A 25,042-nucleotide genomic window follows, 5' to 3' on the forward strand; every position below is an offset into this window, starting at 1 on the left:
GATATGCTATCCCCTCCCTTACAGAAGTTAATTGTGTCTGCTATATCTTTCTATTGTACTTGCTTATCTTGTTTCTGCTGAATATTTTAACTCTGTATGCATGAGGGTTAAGAGAATTCCCTCTCACTCAGGTACTTGCAGCAGTTTGCCCCACCCTCTTTGAGCCTCTATGGCTGTTGGTTGCCTTTTGATTGATCTTATATAGGACCTCTCTTCTTCTCTCTCTTTCCAAGGCTTGAAGCTAGCAAGCTAACCTTTGTAAAGTTAACCTTACAATAAATTAAATGTACCTACATGAATATGTTATGGAAGATGTGCTTCTATTTTTGTAAGTAAAATTTCTTTCTCTTGGGACCACTCTAGTCAGATCATCCTTGTAATTTGTTTGAACAGTATTCTTACCTTAACCAGGAAACGTGAAAGATTGAGGATACTGTGAAAAAGCTGCTGTGCTTCAAAGGCATGTGATTTTTTAAAATTAGCCCAGTGATTTCATCCTATGTTAGATTTCACATTTTGCCTCTCTAATAATTGTGGGGAGTGTCTCACACTCATTATGAGTGAAATGACAACTCCTTGGATTGGATCTTATACTTTCAGTTGTGTACAGAAATCAGCCTGCTGGATTCATACTTCCAGTTCATAAGATAAGGGAGTTATGATTGGCAGAATTTTATGCTGGAATAAATGGTGCCGGACTTTAGGATGCCACCAGACTCCACTTGGGTTTTTCTACTACAGACTAACCCAGCTACCCACCTAGAATTTTCCAGTGCTTCAATGTTCATATTTTCCCTTCTTTCTCTCTTGATAGTCCTATCTCATCACACACACAAACACAGTTTTCTTTCTACTTCTCCCATTCTCATTTCTAAAATCTTAACAAAAAGATGCTTGAACCAACAGGCCAAAAGAAAAGAAAAAAATGGTACTCAGCTGGGGCAAGACTCACTTGTGAATTCTGCTGAATGGAGTCTATGGCCCCAGGGGAACTTGCCTCTCAGCCCTTTGACAGAGAGCCAGTTTGGTGTAGTGGTTAGGAGTGCAGACTTCTAATCTGGCATGCTGGGTTCGATTCTGCACTCCCCCACATGCAGTCAGCTGGGTGACCTTGGGCTCACCACGGCACTGATAAAGCTGTTCTGACCAGGCAGTGATATCAGGGCTCTCTCAGCCTCCCCTCCCTCACAGGGTGTCTGTTGTGGGGAGAGGAATGAGAAGGCGACTGTAAGCCACTTTGAGCCTCCTTCGGGTAGGGAAAAGCGGCATATAAGAACCAACTCTTCTTCTTTTTCTTAATAGGAACTCTATTCACAATCATTTACCAACATTCAAAGCCAGATCTCCTCAGTCCCACTGGGACTTGCCTCAGTCCATGAGCAGATGCTTCAAGGCAGGACTCTTTAGTTGCTATGCTCTTGCTCTTTATAGCCAATGCCTGTTGAGAGCAGAGCTTGTGGCAGAATGCCATCTTTTCAGATTCAAATTTGAAGTCCCCCCAGCCCTAAGGCAAGCTGAATAAGAATGTGTTAAGTGACATAAAGTGACTTCCGACTTAGAGTGACCATATGAATTCATGTCCTCCAAAACATCCTCTCCTTAATAGCCTTGCTTAGGTCTTGCATACTGAGGGCCATGGCTTTCTTGATGGAGTCTGTCCATTACCTACTGAGTCTTTCTCTCTTCCTGCTGCTTTCTACTTTCCCTGGCATGATTGTCTTTCCCAGCAACTCTGGTCTTCACTCTGGTCTTCTTGTGATGTGACCGAAGTATGACATCCTCAGATCATTTTAGCTTTTCAAGGCTTGCTTTGATATAAAGCCCACTTATTTGTCTTTTCAGCAGTCTGCAGCATTTGTGAAACTTTCCTCCAACACCACATTTCAAATGGATAAATGTTCTCTTCCTGTCTGCTTTCTTCACTTTCTGACTTCCATACCGATATGTAGTAACAGGGAATATTATACCATGGATTATCTTTATCTGGTTGTCAAGGATACATCTTCACTTTCAAGGATCCTTTCTAGCTCCATCATGGCTGCTCTTCCTAGTCTTAATCTCCTTCTAGTGTCTTGGTTGCACTTGTTAGAGTGAGCAATTCAGAATGCCTGGACACTATGGGGGTCACTACTTCATTCAAAGCATGCCTAGATGTTCTCTCCTTGAACAGGATACCTGTGTTTGTCTTGTCCTCTCATTCACTCTGCATAGCCTTCCATGGAGACTCATTGTCTCAGCAATTCTGCTCTGTAGAAACCATGCCCTCAGTACTCTTTATTTATTTTTTAATTTATTGACCGCAACTCCCAGACCATGCTGGCTTGTGACAGTTTACAAAGAGCCCAATAAAACAACAATAAAAATTACTATCTCTAGAAGCGTAGTCCAATCTATTCCCTCCAAACTTACCAGCCGACTCCCAGCACACACCACCCACTAACCACGGGAGGGAGCATCTCCTGCCCTAGATAGTCAGGGGATCTGGAGAGCTGTCAGAATCCACTGATTACTGCCATGAGGAGTAGAGGAGGGACCCAGATCTTCCATGGCCTGGCCTCAACTGAATGCCTGGCAGAAGAGCTCCATCTTGCAGGCCATACAGAACTGTGATTGCTCCATCAGGGCCCCCGGCTCTTCCAGGAGCTCATTCCACCAAGTAGAGGCCAGAACCGAAAAGGCCCTGCCCCAGGCCAGGTCCGCCTCCCATGGGCTGGGGACCACCAGCTATTCAAACCTGCAGAGCAAGGGCTTATTACTAGAATCTATTTTAATGGTCTCTTTAGATTAGGCTTCTCTCTTTTCTTTCGACTGCAACCCAAATGTGAACTGGATATACTTGAATAAATGTAAATTTACCTTTTTTGCAATATACTTCTTGGGAGATTCATTTACTGCATTTGGGATCACGCTGCTATGACTGGGCAGACTCTCCCAATAGCAGTCTCTCTTTTGGTTAATGATTGAGCCAAGGAATAGACAATCTTTAACCATTTCAGTCTCTTCACTGACAACCTTAAAGTTGCGTAACTTCTCAGTAGTCATTACTTCAGTCTTTTTGATGTTCAGCTGTGGTTGGCACTTTCTGCTTTAACTTTCATTAGTAGTTATTTCACATCTTCACTATTTACTGCCAGCAATGGGCCCCACATACTTCAATTTGCTCATTTTCATTTCACCTTCATCTAAATCTGAGCCAGCTTTCCTTACAATATGTTATGCATATAGATTGGACAGCTAGGGTGCTAAAATACATCCTTGTCTGACACTTTTGCCAATTGAAAACTATGCTGTTACTCTATATTCTGTTCTGCACATTTGATGAAAAACAGTTGCTGGCCAGTTCAACCCTGTTTTCACTTTCAAGTCTCTCTAGGCAGTCCCACAAAGGAACAATAGGCAAGCTCACTTACCAAAAAGGTGGATGCAAAGCTGTTAAGTGAATACACTGCAGAGACCGGCTTTCCCAACTGCAAAGTCATGTCTGGATGCATGTCTGGATGCCCACAGAGCAGTGACGTATAAAGCTGGAAATAGAGAACCACGTATCACCCTTGTGGATTTTGTCAATTAAAAGTCCCTGAAGAATGCTGCAGAGGAGGTTGGAGCTCCTGTGGAATGGGCTAATCAGCAAAGGACAAGGGGACACCGCCCAGAGCATAACAAGGACTAATGGCAGGGGCAATCCACCTGGAAGGTGTTAGTGAAGAAGCCGCCTTCCTAACCTTGGGCCCACATAACACAGAGAAAGGTGCAGGGCCCTGTGAAAATCTTGAGTTCTGTTAAAACAAAACCATAAATCCTTTTGGAATGGGAAGACAATATATTGTAAGAAAATATTCCCATGCTAAAAGCATAAGTATTTTCTGCAAGAGGGGTGAGTGAAAACATGGAAGCAGGCATCCTGCAGAATAACAGCAAACCAAACTGTTATTACTATTACTTTACTATTTCTAATAACTGAACAAGCGCAGGGGAGGCCAAACTATGGCTCTCCAGATGTACATGGACTACGATTCCCATCAACCCCTGCCACCGTAAGAAACCTTGAAACAATCATTAACTTGTTAAGGTCACAAAAGTCAATGACCACCACCTATGTTTATCAGCCAGATAATATCTGGAATAGAATCCAGAAACAGCACCAGAAGAAAAACCAAATTCTACTGTACCTATATTGACAAAGTGATGTACCTCTTATAACAGCACATGAGAAAGTATACAATTTGGCTTTGCTAATGGGTAAGCAGAGAGCACTCTTTTGATTACTTTGTAAACTCTTATCTAAACCTTGCAGACCTTTGAGAGTTTTGACTCTCAAAGTATTATCCTCCAAATATCTTGTTGGTCTCTAAAGAATTACTGGACTCACATGAACACATGAAGCTGCCTTATGCTGAATCAGACCTTGCCTGATTATGCTGAATCAGTCAGCATGGTCTACCCAGACTGGCAGCTCTCAAGGGTCATACCACCTTCTACCTGATTTTTTTAGCTGGAGATGCCAGGGATTGAACCTGCGACCTTCTGACTCGAATCTAGCTCTTCTTAGCTACACTCTAAAACTATAAGAAGGGTAGTAAAGTTAGTTAAGAAGATCCCTTTGAGACTTGCAAAAGCAAATCGATTCTGTGCAGGGTAAGGTAGAATCCTTTTAGAATCCAGCTTTGCTGATTTCTATTACTATCTAAACCTGTGGGGTGTTGATAAGTAAATCAGCCACAGCAGCTTTTCTTGTTGTGCGATATTAACCGCATGACTGTCAGGCTGCAATGCTCACAGGTGTGTGTGGGATGATGACAAACCCATAATTATACACCAGTTCCTCGAGACGTTTGCGCACATGTAAAGACGGAACCATCTTTTTAATTGTCTTTTCTTTTTTACTTTGTTCTTCACATCCAATAAGACGTCTCTATAGATGGGCTTTGCAAATAAAGTAACACATTTAAGAAACAAAGCTGCAAAGAAAAGAGGGATAAACTGAAACAGTTCATTATTAAATGCCAGGAGATTATTAAATGCAATTGCTGCTTTCAGACATTGTGGGGGAATGTCAACAGAAGACAGTTTATCTCCTGTATAAGTCAAGCTTTATTGCAGAGCCAACATGAAGCCATTTGCTTTAGGAGCACATGAAAGTGTTTTATACTGAGTCAGGGCTTTGGCATATCAAGGTCATTGCTTTCTACTCTGACTGACAGCAGTCAGTGCTCTTTCACATCAACTATTACTGAAAAGTATGTGCTCTTCCCATCATGATGTAGTGGCTAGCAAGCGAAACTTAAACTTGAAGACATCTAGGTTCAAATCCTTCCTAGCCAAGAAGCCCATGAGATGAAGTTACACACTCAGTCTAATTTACTTCACCAGACAGATCATAGGAGAATAAAATGAGGATGGTGGCAGGACCTTGAACTACTGGTGGACAGGATAACACTGGATACATGGAGATTCCTTGTATTGACTGAAAACACTGGTCAATTCCACATGGCAGAAGCTCTCCAGGGTCTCAGGCATCACCTGCTGCCTGTTCCTTCCAACAGAAGATGCTGGGGATTTAAACTGGACTCTTCACAATTCAAAGCACATGGGCCGCTTTTGAGCCATGGCCCCTCTCCAAAATCACATGGCTTGCTTTCATTTTTAAAAGCATTTCAAATCAGGCCCTCTGTTAATTGCAAACTGGAAATACTGTGGCCAGATTTGAACATTTGGAGGGCTGAAGCCTAGGGCCAAGAGCAACAAGCCACTTGTTGAGACTGATGCCAAAAATTGAAGAATGAAAAATGGCTGCGGAGGGACATGATGGCTTATTGGTGGGTCACTGCTGGCATGGACTTTGTGGACTTAGCAGCCTCCTCCCCTTCCCTGTTCCGGCCAAACAAGCCTCATACTTCAACTGGGCTCCAAGAGTGCCTTCTTCAACCCAGTCTCCTACAAGTGCAACATGCCGATTACCAAGTCCTATTTGCCCCATTGCATGGAGCTACTTTTTCATGTAATGTAGAAAAAACCCATGTTTCTGTGCAGGAATTGTTGGAATGAACTCATTTCCCTTCTGGCTTCTGTAGAAACATTTTGGGTTAATAAAGGAGAACAGAGCAGGTTCTCAAAGTGCTTGTCTGTTTATAGTATAGTGTGAGTGCACAGAATCAGCCACAGGTTTTAAAGAAATGCACTCCACAGGAGCTAGGGGGTTAGTGGGGAACAAAATCCCAGTAGATTATGTAGGAAGTCACATAATTTCCCCACCCCCCTAGCTCAAGGCTCTGGGCAAGCCACTGCCTGTGCCATCAAGGAAAGTACAGCTCCTGCAATCTAGAAAAATAGCTTCAGTTTTATAGAGCTAGGTACCAAATCATGCATGCTATTGAAGTGTAATTTTTTGCCTCCCTTCCAAGGTCTTTCTTTCTTTCCTAAAGTACCAATGTTTATTCCTGTGTGTGGGAGGGAAGAGCTGGGGGGTGGATTTCCAACAAAAATTTATCAGGGTGGAAAGGTTAAAGAGAAGAAGCAATTCCTCTCTCCCTCCATTCCATCCTCCCCAAAGATTTTCTACAACACAAACTCATGGAAGAAATATACTGGACTCAGCACCATGAGTCATTCGGCACTCAGAAACAACTTCAATGCAGTTCTGCACAATGGAGCCCTGACCCTGTTACTTACAATTGCATACCTCGAAAGATACAGCCATGTTTACGTTGACATCTTGATCTAATTACTGTGTGATGATTCAAGTAGGGAAGGGTGCTTTAGAACAGCTTGATCTAGCATTTGATTTCAAAGGGCATTTAACCTTGCTTAGGAAAGCAAGGATTGAGAGGTCTGATGGTTTTAGACTGGGAAGGGAAGCATTCTTCTAGGTAATTATGGGGAGAATGAGTCATAGATGCTGCCTTCAGGTAGGATATGCCCTCCAAAATGGAGCCTCTGATTTGAAACACAACCTGACAGACCTGGGCCAAATCATCTACAGGCTAATAGCTCTCTAACTGGCCTCCCACACAGACCTCTTGAAGTCGGTCTCCATCATGCTTTAAAGGGGTGCCACCTTGTGTGTTTGCATATTACAGTCCACTTCAAATGGCATGCTCTTGCACATTTAGAGAGGGATTGAGCTGAGCTGTCATCCTTCCCACACTGGGACCAAGTGGACAATTAGTTTTCACAGTGACAGCTCCAGGAGGACAGCTGTCAGGGATTTGCTGCTTAAAGGAGGAGAGTCTCAGCTGGACTCAATCTATGGAGGAATGTCTGTTTCCTATCAATGAAAAACTGAACATAGATTGGATGCTGGAATATATTCCTTATCCAACAGCAGGCAGGAGGCACTGGGAGTCGCTCCCAAGGAAGACCTAAGGAACCATGATATTCCTGAAGCTGCCAGAGCTCCCCCTTCAGATCAGTGAGGTTGCTTCCTTCTAGGGCTAGGAGTGCTGTTGGCTCAACTGCTTTGTAAGGACTAGGAGCTTGTCATTCTTTGGAACGAGTAAACAAGACCTTATGGTGCAGAGTGGTAAGCAGCAGAAATGCTGTCTGAAGCTGTCTGTCCATGAGGTTGGGAGTTCGATCCCAGCAGCCGGCTCAAGGTTGACTCAGCCTTCCATCCTTCCGAGGTCAGTAAAATGAGTACCCAGCTTGCTGGGGGGTAAAACGGTAATGACTGGGGAAGGCACTGGCAAGGCCACCCTGTATTGAGTCTGCCAAGAAAATGCTGGAGGGCGTCACCCCAAGGGTCAGACATGACTCGGTGCTTGCACAGGGCATACCTTTACCTTTATGCCACCTTACCTCACACAGAGCACACTAAAAATGGAAAATATTCAGAAAGGGGGAAATTAAAGCATATTGTGCATATGTTTTGGAAGCTACATGGAGAAAAACTTCAATATGGAAGCAAGCATGAAAGCATTTCCAGCATTTTGGACCTATTTCAAGATAAACATGTAAAATAACTGCTGCCAGAAGGAACAATCAGAATTGGAGTGAGAAAAGAAACTTAACTAGGACAAACAAAGCCATTTACAAGAAATCATGCACAGGCTGACTAGTTTCTACTAACCGAGAGTGAACATTCCTGATCTAGGGTGTTTCCAGATGTCACCCTAACTAGTGATGGCCATACCAATCAACATCTCCAGGGAGGAAGTACTTACTCAGCCCAGGAAATAGGGGTGAAAAGCATTCCTAGTTTAGCTGAAAGGTTGCTCTGCTACCCCAATAAACTGAGGCTCTAGCATGACTGAGGAGAGGTTGCTGGGAATTTAACAGACACAAGTTATGTCCTGCCAAATGAACCCTACGAAGTGGTTCTTCCAGCACCTCTTGCTAAAAATTTCTGTGTAGCAATGCAGTGTGCCTGCATTCACACTTCCAGTGGATAGCATATGTGTACTTTATCTGGCTTTGTATACTACAATTTCTGCAAACAAGCCTAAAACTGTTTGATCCTGGTAGGCTCTGTATAATACCAGGTGGCAATCCTAGTTGCCTTCTGTAGGGGTGGACAGGCTATTTAACTTACAAGGAAAATTCCCAGTGGGGCACTGCCCCCAGAGGGCTGTGAAAGATCTGGAAAAAGCAAAACCACTCAGCTTTAGTCTGGCCAAGGGTCCTAACAATGAGAGTCTGTTCATCCATTGCTTCTTCTGCCAACAGTGATGCTAGAGGAGGAAACAGATGAGCCAACCCCCATCCTTTGTGCTACTGGCCAGGGCTGAATGGAGTGACTCCTGTAGTGCTGGTTTTCAGGGACCACAGAGATGGTTTCCACTTCAGAAGGGTTGCCCACTCCACCTTGGGAAAGGCCTAGAGATTTTGGAATGCTGTGTAGGGAGGATAGAGTCTGGAGAAGACAAGATGCTTAGCAGGGATGTGCGGCCTCCATCCTCCAAACCTGGCATTTCCTCTAGAGGGACACATCCAGAGATGACACAAAAGCGCAATTTCATATTTTGTCAATTTTCCTCAAAAGGGATTCTGCGTTCATTTTAACAGAACTACCCCAGGTCTCATCCCTTGTGGGAACATGCTCATTCAAACCATCCTGCCAAAGAAACTTGGCACTCTGGTTCAATGAAGGGTAAAGGCTTTCCAAGCTCTTTGGAAAACAAATGGAATAAAGATCACACAAACAGAAACTGAATACCGATGACCATTTGCCTACTATTTTACCACACATATGACGTACAGATTTGTAGTAAAACGTGGGCTGAAACTGTGGTCAAAAGGCCATGTGTATTGAGCCATGCTTGGCCACAAAGGCCAATTTTTTGCAAATACTGAGGGCTTGCAACAGAAAGCACAGAAGGAAAGACAATCTTACATGTTCCCTAAGAAACAGCAGAGATTACTTTGCACCATACCTGGGGAACCGAATGAACTGTGGTGACAAAGGGACAAGCTGCTTCCAGAATAAAAGTGTCTCCAGTGAGGAGGCTCTGGTGGCATCTGCGCTCGATGAAATGTCCTGTCCCTTTTAGTGCTGTTTGGCAAGGCCTCTTCTTCATCCCAACACTGAATTGAACTTTGCTGACTTGGACTCTGCACACGGGCTGATGCCTTGACAGTCATGTTGAGTTCTACATATTGCCACTTTGCTTTCTAAGAGATGGACTGAGGGAAAAAAAGATTCACAAGAAGTCTGAGTATGAAAAGGGGGGAACATAGGGGTCTCTGGTTCTGAACAACAGCTTTTTAATTCTTCTGACTCCTGAAAAAGTTGGAAACCACTATTTGTATTGTATTCCATGAAGGGAAGGTGGGTTCTAAAATTAGACTGTGGTTTGCTAGAAAAACAAAAGTCAGCCCAAATTCCAATTTATAACATTTAGTAGTATTTAATTAGCAACTATCTATTGCATGAAAAATCTTTCAAGCCACTTTTACCCACGGGACTCACCCTCCCACAGTGACCCATTCTGTCTGGAACGTTCTAGCATGTTATACATTTTGAAAACAAGCTAAAGTTTACCTAGAAGGCCAATCTTCCAGCAGGGAAGTAAAACAGGAGTCCAATGATATTGGCAACTTAAAAGTCCAACAAAATGCATGCCACTGAAGCTTTCGTAAGTCAGATACTCTAACCATGAGTGGAGAACTAGGAAGTAAAACCGGCCCTGGAGTTTAAAGGCTCCTGTTCTGCTACAATCCAGAACTGCAGAGGCTGCTCCCCTCAGTGAGGCCAACAATAGCACTAACTTATACCCCATCTCTGTCCCCAATGGGGGTCCAAAGTGGTTTACATCCTTCTTCTCTGTTGATCCTCACAACAATCCTGTGAGGTAGGATAAGCCCAAGGTCACCCTGCAAGCTTCCATGGCAGAGTGTAGATTTGAACCAGGAGGAGCCATTTGGGGAGCCAATGGCCAAGTTGACTCTAAGACTTGGGCAGGGTTGCTGGGGATTGGTTCTATGTGTTCCTGGCCACCAGTGGCAAAGTCCATCGCCTGGCTTTCACTCAGGAAAGTTTCAACTGCAATACATGTTTAGTCCCTAAGACTCCATTGGACTCCTTTTAGATGTCACTACAACAGACTGGGATGGCCAACATGCTACCTGCCTGACTCTATTCTTGCACAAAGCAACATTCCCAGCAGAGACGGGAGCATGCCCTGCTGCGCTAGCTTTCTACTTGCAGGGAAGTTAAAGACCTGGGAGCCCTCAGGGATGTGAGGGGCCATGGGCATTGGGAAGGCCTAGCTCTAATCCCAGCGGGCCAGGCTTCTCCCTGAGGGTGCAGAAAGAAAGGCCGTGCCGTGGGGAAGGGCGAGGCCAGGGGCCTCTTCCCACTCGCGAAGAGGGCGGCGCTGAGGCACGAGGAAGCGGCCCGGGGGCGCCTCCCGCTGAGTTTCATGGCTTTGGGGCTCGGCGAATTGGAGGCCCGAGGCGAGGGACGCCCCTGCTTTTTACGACGGGGTGGGGAAGGCCCGTGGCGGCCCAGCGAGCTCCCGGGGCCAGTAATTAATATTTATTAATAATTTCCCGTTAATTAGTTATTATGTGTTTATTGTTGCTCCCGGGACTGCCTTCCATTAATTATTTTTTATTTTGCGTGAGGGGAAAGGGAGGGAACGCAGCGCTGGGCGTCGTCGTGGGGGGCCCACCCCCCTCCAGTCAGTTTGGCAGTTGGGCAAGGAACGTTCCGTCCGCCGCTCGCGCACTCTCTCTCTCTCCCCCCCCCCCCCGGCAACTGCGGCTGAGAAGACGCGCCACCTCTCCCTCTCCCCCCCCCCCCATGTTCCCGCCCCGTCAGCTCGCCGAGCTGTCAGTCGAGGGGAGGGCGGGTGGTGTGTCCCTGACGTCATATGGGCCGCCCGGCGCTCATTGGCTGGGCCGGCCTCACCAGACTGAAATGTTGTTCCTGGGGCTACCCAAGACGGCTCTTTCGTCGGCCTCGCGCCGTCATCGCCTCGCAGCCCCGAGGGGGGCGGGGCAAGGGGAAACGGAACGCGGGGCGGGCGGGCGGAGGGAGGGAAGGAGCGCGAGGCGAGCCGCAGAGCTCCGGCTCCCGGTTGGCTGGCGGCGCGTCACGTGGCTCCGGGGCTGGCGGCTTTATAAGCCTTTCAAGCCGAGGCCGCCGCGCGCGCGGGAGAAGGAGGGAGTCGGGCGGCTTCGCGGGGCGGCGGAGCAGGCAGGTGAGAGGAGGGGTGGGATGCCTTCTTCTCTCTCTTCCCCCCCCCCCCCCGGTCCATCCGTTGTCGTGGGAGAAGCCGGTGAGGCTGCCCGGCCTCGCGGAGGCTGGGGTAGGTCGCCGATGGAGCCTCCATGTGCAGAGGCAGTCTACCTTTGGGGGGCTGGCAGCAGCCCCGGCCTCCTTGCCCTAATCCTGGGCTGCTCTTGAGTTGGTTTGCGGCCTGCTGGGCTACGGTGGCTACTTTTTCTGCTGCCCCTAGGGTGGGTGGGTGGGGGGGTCCCTGGGGCTGATCTTCTGCCCCGCTGCCTTTTCCTAAGCTGTTGTAAGAGTCAGTGGGTCTCTGGTCCAGGGGCCATCCGAGGGGTCCACGCTGAAGCCGGGAAGGGTGGGCTCGGGTGGGCCTTATGAATTGACTCCATGTATATTTATATACTGCCCTCCCAGCAAGCTGGCTCAGGGTGGTGTGCAACGTCAAAGAAAGCACTAGTATAATTAACAACGTTTCAAAGGCATCTAGAAGTGGTTGGATTCAGTGCAGGGGAGGAAGGTTTTCTCCAGCAGCCTCTTTCTCGGTCTCGTGTCCTCTGTGCAAGAAAGAGAGAAAAGCGTCTTCAAGATGTGCTCTAGAGCTGAGGTGGCCAAATTGTGGCTTTCCAGATGTTCATGGACTACAGTTCCCACAAGCCCCTGCCAGTTGGCCTTGCTGGTAGGGGCTCACGGTAATTGTAGGCTATGAACATCTGGAGGCACAGTTTGTGGTGACCTCTGCTCTAGAGGGATTTGGGGGGGGGGGAGGCTAAGGGGATGGTGATTTGAGGCCTTTGCTGTTGTGCTGGCTGCCCTTCTGTGGGCTTCCTTTGAAGCTGCTTATGTGGCTTCTGTCCCCTGAAAGGAGTACATTGCCAGATTGCTACTGATAAAAAGGAAGAAGGCTGTCTAGAAACCCTGTATCCCACGCCCTCTCCTTAATCTACTCAGTGTGGACAGGAGTTGGTCTTCCTTAATGCTGGCTAGGTAAACAAGAGAAACTCCTTTCTGGAAAGCATAATGACCCCCCCCCCTCCCAGCAATCCCTTGCCCTTCATCAGCAGGATATCCCCTGAGGCCAGGAAACCCAGAGCATAAGACCCTTCTGGGCAGGGGGCTCAGCTGTGTGGTGCCCTCTTGGTTCAGGCCAGCTACAGTTCCAGGTGGACAAAGGCCATTCTCTGGTCCGTGGCTGCTTTCCTTGTAATGGAGAGTGGCTGCTATCCAGCTACTAGCAACTAAGATCCTGCTGTGGCAGCTTCAGGAGTGGGTAACAGCAGACTTGGGGGACTTTTCTAAGTAAGTCAGGTGGTGGCCTTTGCATAACTTATCTTCTCCAGTAGAATAAAGTTTGAGGCCAGTGGCACCTTGAAGACCAAGAACATTTAATTCTAGGGATCAGTGTGTGTGCATGCTTCCCTCAGCTTTTACCCATAATTAAACTTGGTTGGTCTTCAAGGTGCCCCTGGACTCAAACTTTTCCCTGTCGCTTCAGACCAACACAGCTGTCCTTCTCAAAGTAATAAAAGTGACCTCTGGGTCTCTGTTTGCTCAGTTCTGCAGCTGCCCATCAAGCTCATTTCATCTCGTATAGAAGGTAAAGTTTAGCATCTGTGTAAAGGATGTTCTGCTACACTTGCTGGCTTATGGGGGCATTGAGTTTTGTGGGAATGGGCCATGTAGACTGGGAACCTGCAGCCGAAATGGAAAGTGTCTCTTGAGCCTTTTTGTATTTGCACTTGAAATCTAGACTAAGTCTTTGCAAATATATAAGGGTCAGTTAACTATTATAAGTCTATAGCCCTTAGGAGACTGTGTTGCTGTACTTCTAATAGTGTGCAGGAGGGGAGGTCTGTGTTAGGTTCTTTAGGAGACTTGGAGAGTCCTTCTAAGCAGGGTCTGCCCAGAATCCTGCTTGGGACTCCTCTTCACTCCAAAGAAAGATTTTGTAGGACAGCACTGAGAGAGCGTGGGTGACAGGCCATGCTTTATTTTGTTTATTACAGGGAGAACAGTAAATTCATAACTATAACATACAATGGACCCATGGTTGGTCTGTTCAAAAAACCTTGGAGCTTATGGACATTGAGGGACATGGGAGGGAGGCTTGAGCCCCCATGGAAGCTGTTGGCTCTCGCATATACCTTGCATTTGTGTACTTGAACACCTGCTGCTTTTATATCCTTGCCCACTTATAGTTATGTGGTAGGAAGCTGATGCTCTTAAGAGATACGCAACATTTATAGTGTTGCCGATACTAGAAGCACTTGGCATCACTAGGTCTGCTCCTGCATTCTCTTGGGTGAGGGTAGGGCATGACCCAGAGGCTATTTGGCTGGGTGACTGCTGCAGCAGCAGGTGGCTCTCTTGTTCCCCGGGCTGTGCCAGTTCTGTGGTGTCTCCATAAATGGACGCTTGCCCTGGAAGTAGTTGGCTGCTGCCCCTGCACAGAGTCTTGTGCTGTATTGTCCCTGATGCTTGTTTGGCTTACAAATGCACGTCTCCCCTAAATCCCGACAGAGCAGTTGGGAGAGGCTGCAGTGTCTCCTGAATTTCTAGACCACAGCTGGACATTGGCACAGGATTCCTGTCCCTTGCCCTGGCTTGAAGTCTGTGGGGGATCTTCTTGTGCCTTGTGAAGGCGTGACCATTCTTGCCACAAAGCATGCGTGGGGGCTGCTTGTTGCCTGCCGTTGGCACTAATGAGTTCTTGGTGCATATTTCAGGAAGCGAATGGAGACTCCCGTCCCCGGACTGGAGGGTCACGCCTGCAGTTGTTCCAGCGCTTCAGGGAGAAGGAATAAAGCTCCCCTGAGGGGGGCCACTTCCGGCCTGGCAGCCAAGGTGGGCGAAATGCTGAGCTCGTCGGTCTCAAGCTCTCCCGTGACATTCATGGCCCACAGAGTCCAGAAGCCCAGCGGCTCCAGCAGCAGCTTGAACTTGAGCCGGGACGTCTTGCAGCGGAGCCTGGTGCTGTTCTTTGTGGGCACTTTTCTGGCGCTGGTCCTGAACTTGCTGCAGATCCAGAGGAATGTGACTCTGTTTCCAGAGGAGGTCATGTCTACCATCTTTTCCTCTGCCTGGTGGGTGCCCCCTTGCTGTGGGACAGCAGCCGGTGAGTCAATTGACAGTTGGGGATTTTCTTCAGAGAAAATGGCAGTGCCGTGGCTTAGCCTGGCCCTCGTACTTGGCTGGAGTGGCACTTATGCCGGCAACTTGCCAGTCCTCTTCTCTTTTTCTGCTCACCTGAGTGACTCTAGTTCTAAGAATGTGCAAACGCTCTGGTTGCCGTCCTGCAACTGGGAGCAGTCAGGTCAGACAAATGCATACAGGTACGTAGCTGCCCAGGAGACACGCAGGTGCTCTACCTGTGCGGCTTGTGTCCATCCCAGGCTGAAATTGCTTCCTCGGGGTTAGGGTTAGGAACGGGGAAACCGTTTCTGCCAGGTATTGTCATCCGAGTTTTAACGCAGTAGCTGGAATGACTCATCAGCACCTTCCGCCTCCTGATTGGCTCCCTTTTTCAACTGGTGAGCCTCGTGTCCCCGTTCCTATTGGCTGCCGGTATGAACATGCCATGCATTTGGAATCAAAAACAAGGAAGTCATGTGTTGTGCTGAGAGAGGAGGGGAAGTGAAGCTTGGCCAGGTGCCTGTTCTGAGAGCAGCTGCAGCAGTTTCCGTTCCCAGTAGACACATCATGGGGAGGGAGGCAAGAATTTTTTTTTGTAAACCTGAATATCATGGGACAAAAACCTCATATAAACCATGGAAACCGAGCAAGTTGGTCTGCAGAAGGATGGCACTAACGGGCTGAATCCTACAGCCGCAGCCTCCCGAAATGGCTTTAGAAAAAGAATTGGGAGTATAGATCTGTTTTATGAAATAAAATGTTGTCCCTTTCGGCTTTGCTTTTCTGTGCTGTCTGTGTGCTGAAATTTCCAAAACCGAAAGAGCAGTTGTGTGCTGTGGTGGACGTTAGTTTCTGTTGGGTATTCGTGCCCCTACAGCGCTGTCTGAGCCCGAAGCTGCCTTCGGAAACACAGGCGGATACAACATGACGGCTCCAGAGTGCAGACTGGGCGGGTGAATCAGTGCAGAGGCGCTGGAGTCCTTCCACTGGGCCAGGTGCCTGGATTCAGCCTGTCACCAGCGATGCATCATTGTTGTTTGCTTGGCCGGATAGGGAGCATCTAGCTGAAGAGCTTTGCATGGCTGGCCACTCAATCCTAAGGATGTTTGTCCTCGGGACTGCAGGGCTTTTTTGAGGCCAGTTAATAACATTTGACCTCAGTCTGTTTCTAAAAAAAACTATCTTCAGGCCTCATGAAATGCGGGTCTCAGGTGCCTCTCAGAAGAACTGAACAGAGCTGATGTGGGGACAGCTGGAGCACCTGCCCCTCTGGCTATCAGTGGCCATTCTGCAGCAGAACTTTGCCCTTTTTAGGTGGGTGTTCCCACCCCCAGGATGTCTGATGTGCTGATAAAAATTCAGCGGCATATAAATGTGATTCACACGAACCTCTACACTAAAATAACAGTGGAAACTTTTAATTCTCATATGTGTAGAAGAACATGTAAGACAACTCTGTTGCATTGGAAGAATTGCCAGGACCTCTGTCATGGACAGCTGGAGTTTCAGGCTATGGAACTTCAGAGCGCTTCCAAAAGATAAATATTCCTAACAAAAATAGCATAGTCCCAAAAGGAGAGCTGTGTGTATGTGATTCATAAAATATTAGAACTTGGGAGCTCACCAGTAGGGTTTGGGTGAGGCCCTAAGGTAGGCAATAATTAATCTGGTTGGCTTAGCCACTGAAGCGTTTTGTTTGTCCCAGGCTCTGGAGGACAAAAGGCGCCATGCCACTCGTCACTGTCACAAGACCTTCAGTGTGAGCGCTGTGCGGTGTTCCGGGGTGTTCTGTAGCGGTGGTGAGCTCAGCTGAATGCAGAATGAGTGCTCCTGCCAAAGGCCTCTTCTGTCCTGCAGTACCACTTCCTGGGCTTGAAACCTTGGAAATGGATCTCCCTTTAAAGGAGCCAGTTCTGCACTTTACCAGGGGCGGTTCTCCCCCACCCTGAGAGAGCAGGGCTGGTGTGGTCAATTAATTTTGGACTTCTAAGCAAGGAAATAAAGTAAAAAAGGGCCCACCATCCACCTGTAAAGGGAAGGATGACCGTGTGGTGTGTGTGTTTTAAAAACTGCAGTTCCCTGTATCGCAAGAGGACCTTTGAAGCATCATATAGTTTTTCAGCTCTGTTATTAAATGGTATTACAGTTAAGAAAGGGTGGCTGTTGTGGCCTAGTCATGTATTTACATACGACTGTTTGTAGGAATAAACATCAACCATTTGTCTTCTTCTCTTTCAGCTGTTGTTGGCCTGCTGTATCCTTGCATCGACAGTCATCTTGGCGAGCCTCATAAATTCAAGAGGGAATGGGCCAGTGTCATGCGATGTATAGCCGTTTTTGTTGGCATTAACCACGCAAGTGCTGTATCCTTGAAGCGACTGGCATAATAGTGTCTCTGTCTGGGATGGTTGTCATGACATAGGATTTTAACGTGGGATCCTTTTCCCCCTCCGGAATTTTTCCTTTGGAATGGGTTGGGTGCCTGGCAGCCCAGTTCTACAAGCTGCTACTTTCAAGTGGTGACTTGTTGGCTCCAGAGCCACCACCCCCTATCCCCCCGTCTCCCCAAACTGAGGCATGTTTGCAGGGAGGAGACCTCCTCGGGTCCTGCTTGTGCTACTTTTTGCAAAAAGCACTACAGGTGCTTATAAAAGGTAAAGGTAAAGGTATCCCTTGTGCAAGCACCAGGTCATATCTGACCCTTGGGGTGACGCCCTCCAGCGCTTTCTCCCAGCCTCATGGGCAGAGCTTTCAGACTGCATGTTGCTGCCTTACACTCTGCACCACAAGAGGTTCTTTTAGGTGCTTATATGAAAGGTAAATATATGAAAGACTAAGGTCAAACAAAATACGAATGAGCACTAGGAAGCCTTTGGATATAACTTTTTTCAACTTTTTTTATCATTGAGAAACCCCTGAAACCCTCTTCAGGCTTTGAGAAACCTCAGGAATGGCGTGATTGTGCAGAATATGGCTGGAAAGTACGCACCCACCTGGAACGCCTCCAGGCCCATCATTGGCCATTTTGAGGAGGGAATCAGGTCATATCACCCAGTAAATGTTTAACAAATTTTTAAAAACCTCCCACCCATTTGAGAAACTCTTCCAGGACTGTCAAGAAACTCCAGGCTTGAATTCTTATGAGGGCATACAAAGCTTTTTTTCCCCTGCCAGCTCTAGTCCTTTCCTTGACATCCTGCTTAGAAATTGGATTTTGCAAACAATATCCAGCTCTCCTTGACTCTGGCGGTGCTGTCGTTGGGCCTCTGGTGGACATTCGATCGCTCCCGAAGCGGTCTGGGTCTTGGAATTACAATAGCTTTTCTAGCCACTCTGATTACACAGTTTCTTGTCTATAATGGAGTTTATCAGTAAGTATCTTTCCCTGCCTTGCTGCTTCAGATTGTCAGGCTGTGTAAAGCTATGCTTGATTAAACTTGTAATCTGTGTATGTCGGTGGCCGTTCACCTGTTAGAGAGAAGGAAGAGCAGGCCTTCGGTTTTAAAGACATGGCTTGGTTCAGCCAGGTAGAAAAGGGGGGATATCTTTAAGAAAATAGTTTGTAAGGTTTCTTTTGTTTGGTTTTTCAAATGAGAGCTGGGTCATGGCAGGTAAGAAATGGGTAAGCTTCACGTGTTGGGTGAAAACCTCTCCACTGCCACCCCAAAACACACCTTATAAGGCTTGTCCTGCTTAAACATTATTGAATAAAAGCTAATGTGCCATAGTGATAGTCGTTTTTAAAAGTTCCTTCTCCTCTAAATAAATCTGGATTGTACTCAGAGTCAAGTATTGGGTACCAAATTCATGATGATGTTCTTCAGCTCTTGCACAGGGACTAAACCTCTAGCCCGTATCTAAACCCCCTTTCTTTTCTCCTTAGGTATACCTCTCCAGATTTCCTTTACATCCGATCTTGGCTGCCATGTATATTTTTCTCAGGTGGTGTGACCGTAGGGAACATAGGACGACAGTTGGCCATGGTAATTATTGCCCAATCTGCTCTCAGCTCTTCTAAGAAGGGAGATGATGGGGTGTAGTGGTTATCTAAGGGTATTCATTTAGTGGCAATCGAGAAGAACAGGTTCTTTTCAAACGCATGACCTGGGACTCAGTAATGAGATGCATAGGAGGAGGGTAGCATTTTCCCTTCTTTGGTCCTAGGGCTGGGAAGCAGGGTAGGCTCTTCTCCACTCTCTACTCTCCATGTAAGCTGCAGGGTGGTTAGTGGTTGGTGTAGTGGTTAGGAGCACAGACTTCTAATCTGGCAAGCCAGGTTTGATTCCCCACTCCTCCACATACAGCCAGTTGGGTGACCTTGGACTTATTACAGCCCTAATAAAGCTGTTCTCACAGAGCAGTGATATCAGGGCTCTCTCAGCCTCACCTCCCTAACAGGATGTCTGTTGTGGGGAGAGGGAAGGGAAGGCATTTGTAAGCCACTTGGAGACCCCATCTGGTATTGAAAAGTGGGGTATAAAACCCAATTCTTCTTCAAATATCTGTCCCTGGGAGTCAGCCACAGCTCTCACTGCAGCTTTACTCTTCTTGCCTGTTCTCTCTGAGGACAAGCTCCGTAGTGAGGAATGCGCTGGCGTCTAGATCTCAAGCACAGTGGCCTGAGCCTCCCAGTTGGCTGGCTTGGAGGGAACACAGTGGAATTTCATTTGCAGCTCAGGGTGTAATTCTGCTCCTAGTCCCAGGAAGAAAGGCAGCTGTTGTAGATGACACGAGCGTCTGTCCCTCAATGCTTTGGCGTCTTTATTTAGAATGCTGCTTCTCTCTCTTGACCACAGGGTGTGCCTGAGAAACCTCACAGTGACTAAGCCTTTTCCCGAGCAAAGGCAAAGCCAAGTCAGCTTCCTGAGTCTGAACTGGGTTTCTTTTTCTTGAATAACCTGCGTGGGCTCTGCACGTAAATGACTGGCGAAGGAACGTCGAATTCACCTTGCAGCAGCCGAGGGCTTTCCTCGGTCTTCCAGGGACGCATCTGTACTTGGTTCTCCTGCGGAAGACTTCCAGAGAGACTTGACGCATAGCGAGCCGTGCTGGGCGGCAGCAGTCCCAGTCGCTGGGTTCCTGTTGAAGTCCTCGAAAGAGCGGCCATATTTCAAAGCCTCAAAACAAACTCTGAGCTTCGTACGGGTGCCCAAGGAAGGTTGACCCGACCGGTGGTGCTGGAAGGTGGAAGGACGCGAGTTTCATAGGAAAATAGTATTTATCCCGCTGTCCTTTAAGATAGGATCGTCAGAGGATCAGAGTAAAAATACAATCACTTGTGGGTATCGTGGGAAGGAACAATAGCCCCTGGCACAATTGGACGAGCAGTTCTGCTTTGCAGGCCCCACAGAAATGGAAGGGAGATGGGCTCTACTATTTCAGCAGCGGGGCTTCTGCGGGAGAACTGGTTTGAAGTTCTGTTTGACTCATTGGGGGGGGGGGGCGGGTTGGAGCACCAGATCTCTTGAGAAAGCAAAGCAAACTATCTCATTCCTAAAGAAGCAATAAGCTTGTCAACTGCTCGTAGGAGCGGCTGGCCCCTTATTCCTGTCCTGCTGTCAAATTAAACACAGCCAAAACCCATTCTTGGTCAGCAACTCACTTTGCTGCATCTGCAAAGGGTGGGGGGGAAGCCCTCCAGTCCCTTCCGGATCAGTCCGTCCTTAGAGGGCAGGACAAGAGGGGGTTTCCCACCCGAGTCCTGTGGGGTTTCCTGGGAGTCTTTCTGGTTCAAGGGCTCCGACGATCGGATCGCTGCCATCAGAAGCAGCAGGGCAAGCCAAAAAAGTGTTACGGCCAAAAAGTGTAACCTCGCGCTTCTTAGCAGTGAACTCCGGCTTCACACCGTGTTTCTGAAGAGATCGTTGCTCTGGGGTTCAGAACGTATTTCTCCGGCCCTCTACATCTTGCAATCTGTGATTGCCTTGTTATAAACGCCTACATCACTGTGCTCAATATGTGGGGTGTCTGAAGGAGTTTCATAGGCAGCACCAGGGCAACTTCAAGGACTTAGGCTGGAGTTAGCAAGCACAGGGTCTCAAAGCTGCAAAGTGCGAAATCTGGGCCTTATCTCCTCTTTAATGTCTCCTTAAATGATGGGGGGGGGGCGCTATTAATCTGACTTCAATGCTGCACAGAGGCAAAAATCAGCAATAATTAGTCATGCTAGTTCGGGGGTAGTCAAACTGCGGCCCTCCAGATGTCCATGGACTACAGTTCCCAGGAGCCCCTGCCAGCATTCGCTGGCAGGGGCTCCTGGGAACTGTAGTCCATGGACATCTGGAGGGCCGCAGTTTTGACTACCCCTGTGCTAGTTCATGCCTCCGCCTTCCGACTTCTAAAGAAGCCCGCTGGGTCTGTGCTCAGGGGCGCAAAGGGCGCTCGCGCTGTTGCCTTTGGCCCTTCTCCATTTCCGACCTCGGTGGCAATTCCACTGGGGCCACCACCTGAAGTGGCATTCCTCCCGTTTAGCCTCTTTTAGCTTTCCTTTGAGGAAGTCCCCACAAGCAGTGTTTCTCTCACTCTTCAAGCCCAGGCCCCTTTCATATCGATTCTGCCTTCTTAGCCAGCCAATGTGTTGGTACGCCCGAGAAGAACCTTTGTCCGCAGTTGCACGTGTACGGCCTGTAGCAGAGAGTAGGGGACTCCAGTGCTGGGAGTGGGGTCAGTCGGGCTCCCTCAAGCCAATCCCAGCTGCAAAGCTCAAATTTTCATTGAGGGGGAAGGAGAGGAACATGGCTTTGGCCTGCCCTCTGCGGGTTCGTTGCCCTTTCCGAAACGTGGTGCCCTCTTCCTCAGGGTGTTGTGCTTTCCTCTTTACAGATTGAGAGCCGCCAACCTTTAAAAAAAAAAATTGGAGCCTATTTAAATGCTGTTAAGTGTTTGTGGTTTTTCTGTTCCATGTGTTCAAAACAACGAGGTTGATAGAAGTCTTCAGGCAGCCCTAGGGAAACCACCGACTCTCAGGTTGGGGGGTGTTATTCAATAATACAAGGTTTGCAGTCTTGACTGGTTTGTGTGTGTGCCTTTCATTGGCTTTGAAAGGTGTAGCAATTTACTGGAGTGAATTGAATGTATATTCATCACAATGCTTTCTCCGCCCTTCCAAGTTGGCTGGGTGCTTATTACACCTCTGCCAACCTGCCTCCGTTCCCCAAAACCAGATTTCAAAGAAGCGATTTGAGATACCCATCTCTCCTAGTACCAGATGTAACTAAAAATGACAGTTATGGGTGTAAATATGTAATCCTGGGAAAACAGTTAAGTATTTTATTTGTGGAGGTTCAAAAGGAACACTTTTGCTTTGACACAGTGGCCAAAACACACATCAGAAGTTCAATCTTGCCAATGTTTGTATGTTTCTGAACCAAAGTGATCGGCAGCGTTTGTGTTACAAAGAGAAGTATGGGGGGGGGGGGAACTTGCACTATTCTTGACTTGGCATCCTGAGGTTCTCCGACTGGATAGGCTTTCAGTTGTGGTGTGCGTGTGTGTGTATCTTTTTTTTTTAATTATTAAAGGTTTAAATCAACCCTTTCTGTCTCTTGTGGGGCTTCTCCAACACGTTGATGTCAAATGGAGGGGAGGGGAGGGATTTGGGCAGGTAGAAACCACTCCAAGAAGCTTTGGGCTGATGATGACAACGTTGCTGCTGTGTATCAATCAGGAACAGGAGGCCTCGGCTTCTTCAGAACTTTGCGTTAAGCGCTGGCTGGAGAAAGAACAGGCTTACTGTCTCCATGTCTTTCTCACCCCAGTTTGTCTTTCTTGATTGCTTTTACCTGGAATTCACTGCCTCCTCCGGATTGGGATGTGGCATCACACCCACAGGGGTCTGTGCCACCATCGGGCCTTGTGAGGAGGGGGGGGCACTCTTCTCACCCCTTCCCCAGCTGGCACCTGTGAAGCCTCATTGAAAGTGGCTCCTTAACTCTCCCCCCCTGTACTCTTCATGTTCCAGTGTTCATTAGGCCCTTTAAAGTTACTGTGCATGCATTCGGAGGGGGAAGGCATCCGCTTGGCATGCAGCAGGGTCCCAGGTTCAATCACCAGCGTCGCCAGTAAAGAATCAGCTAATGGGTGATGGGAAAGGTCTCCACCTGTGGCCCTGGACAGCAGCTGCCAGTTGGAGGAGACAGCACTGGGCTGGACCAACTGTCTTGAGTCCACATCAGGCAGTTCCGTGTGTTCCTCCGATATGCTCCCCCCCCCCCCAGTATCACTGGAAGGAAGCTGCAGGTGTCCCCTAAAACTCTCCAGTTTAGGGCAGGAGCCCCCATTAAGAGCAGGCCTCTCTGCTTCTTGCTGCATACTCAGTCATTTCAAATTGGGGGACGGGAAAAGACAGCGTTGGCTGCCCCCATGCTCTGGAGAGCCCAGCTGTCTTATTCTCTCCAACTATTTTTTTTTGGGGGGGGGAGGCTCCTGGGGACAGTTGCCAGTTCTTGTGTCCAAGCTCCATGCCCTCCTGTCAGACAACTCCTTTCCTCCATCTGTGGCAATAGAATCGAGGCCAGTGTTGCTCTTGTCATGTTCAAGAGCAGCACCAGCACGGTTCATAGGGGACCTTTGTCCCCATACAAAGGAAGCAGCTCTCAGTAGGCAAGGCTCTATTTTAAAGAGGTATGCGTGCCAGGGCATGGGGTACCTGTTGATCCAAAAATCCAAGGGGAAGATTTAATATATATTTATATACTACCCTTTCTTCTCTGGCTCAGGACGATTTACATTACAACTCATACGGTTCCACACAGTAAACATCCAATACAGGACTTATTCAACAGTGAAACTTGTGTCAACAGTGTAATAACAATGATTCAGTAACAATAGTGTGGTACAACAACACAGTACTCACAGTTTGCTCTGACTGCCCTGTGGCCTGGCTTTCTGTTAGTGGTTGGTGGTTGTGGCTTATTCACTCATCTTGGCCAGATATCTGTTGGCGTAGAGCTCCTCTCCTGCGTGGTGTTTCCGGAGCACACAGGCAAGCCTGGAATCAGGAGGGCCACGATCCTTTCTCCCCCTCTCTTATTCTCAAAAGCAGGGGTAGTCAAACTGCGGCCCTCCAGATGTCCATGGACTACAATTCCCAGGAGCCCTTGCCAGCTAATGCTGGCAGCGGCTCATGGGAATTGTATTCCATGGACAGCTGGAGGGCCGCAGCTTGACTACCCCTGCTCAAAAGTATCACTGAGTCCAGTGGCATCTTTGAGGCCAGCCTGGTTTCATTCTGGCTTGAAGCTTTCATGGTTGGGCGTGGTACACACACGGGCGTGGGCATGGTGTAAAACTTGGTTGGGTCTTCAAGGTGCCACTGGACTTGGACATCAGACACAGTTATGGCTACCTGCCGGAATCTGTCTTGAAAAGTTAGCTCCGTTTGGTCTATATGGAGCCTTCAGGCTGTCTGCTCCTGCAATGAAGGCTGTTGTAGCCCAAGGGGCTCTGGTGTCCGAGTACTAAAGACCCTTTGATAAAGGCCACCTGGCGAAATGGTCCAATGTTACCTTTGGCAGGTGAGGTGAATGCAGATTTTCCTTCTCTATGGAATAAATCACCCATGATTCTGCGTGTCTTTCCAAGAACTGCAGTCTCAGCTTTCCTAAGCAGCACATCCCATAGTTTCTGCTCAGGTGGGTAACACCAGAGTTTTAAAACATTCAGTTTCAAATGTATTGCTGGTATATAATAAAAGGTATTAAGATTACATTAAAAGCCACCACCTCATCATAATAAATATTAATGGGGGGGGGGTTAGTGGATTTGGGGGCTGAATTTCTTTTGGATGGTTTTTGACAGCGGATCTTGCTTCGGCTAGCAAGAGCGCCCTCTGGTGCCACGTTCAGTTGGTGCATTCAGTTGGTGTTTGTTTTTTACAGGGAAGGAGCGGCAGAATTAATGCATCAGACAAAAGCTCTGCTGGCAAAATGCGTTGACCAGTTTGCTTGGAAGAAGAGGCAAATCTCAGCCCAACACATTCCACAGCTTTCCGCTAAGCCTTGTTTCTCCTAGCAAACACCTAAGCCATCTGCCTCTCGCATTAGTGGAGGGCGCACAGAGAAGGGGGGAGGCTGTCTGAGTGAGCCCGTAGCTTTACAGCAGGGGTAGTCAAACTGCGGCCCTCCAGATGTCCATGGACTACAATTTCCATGAGCCCCTGCCAGCGAATGCTGGCAGGGGCTCCTGGGAATTGTAGTCCATGGACATCTGGAGGGCCGCAGTTTGACTACCCCTGCTTTACAGGGT

The 25,042-nt window shown here is 48.0% G+C and overlaps 1 protein-coding gene and 1 long non-coding RNA gene across 3 annotated transcripts in view; one reads left to right on the forward strand and one right to left on the reverse strand.

The window, feature by feature from the left end:
- The window catches only part of LOC143820460 (uncharacterized), a 62,732-nt gene extending 51,635 nt beyond the window's left edge, over window positions 1-11,097 (reverse strand). The window contains exons 1-3 of the long non-coding RNA XR_013225355.1: window positions 9,977-11,097; window positions 9,369-9,618; window positions 3,411-3,524 (exon numbers count right to left, since the gene is read on the reverse strand). This is a non-coding gene — a long non-coding RNA (uncharacterized LOC143820460). The remainder of the gene's footprint in view (window positions 1-3,410; window positions 3,525-9,368; window positions 9,619-9,976) is intronic.
- A 368-nt stretch (window positions 11,098-11,465) lies between these two features.
- Window positions 11,466-20,992, forward strand: INSIG1 (insulin induced gene 1). Of its 2 annotated transcripts, none has more exons than XM_077303373.1 (6): window positions 11,466-11,639; window positions 14,392-14,780; window positions 17,036-17,160; window positions 18,002-18,168; window positions 18,681-18,780; window positions 19,594-20,992. In XM_077303373.1, exons 2-6 carry the CDS (start codon window positions 14,399-14,401, stop codon window positions 19,621-19,623), a joined length of 804 nt encoding a protein of 267 aa, XP_077159488.1. In that variant the 5' UTR covers window positions 11,466-11,639; window positions 14,392-14,398; the 3' UTR covers window positions 19,624-20,992. The 2 variants fall into 2 exon arrangements, with proteins under 2 accessions (XP_077159488.1, XP_077159489.1); XM_077303374.1 differs by having other exon boundaries at window positions 11,488-11,639; window positions 14,396-14,780.
- Window positions 20,993-25,042: the final 4,050 nt, after the last annotated feature.

This window comes from Paroedura picta, chromosome 11, assembly GCF_049243985.1.
Source record: "Paroedura picta isolate Pp20150507F chromosome 11, Ppicta_v3.0, whole genome shotgun sequence".
Classification (NCBI taxonomy): Eukaryota; Metazoa; Chordata; class Lepidosauria; order Squamata; family Gekkonidae; genus Paroedura; species Paroedura picta.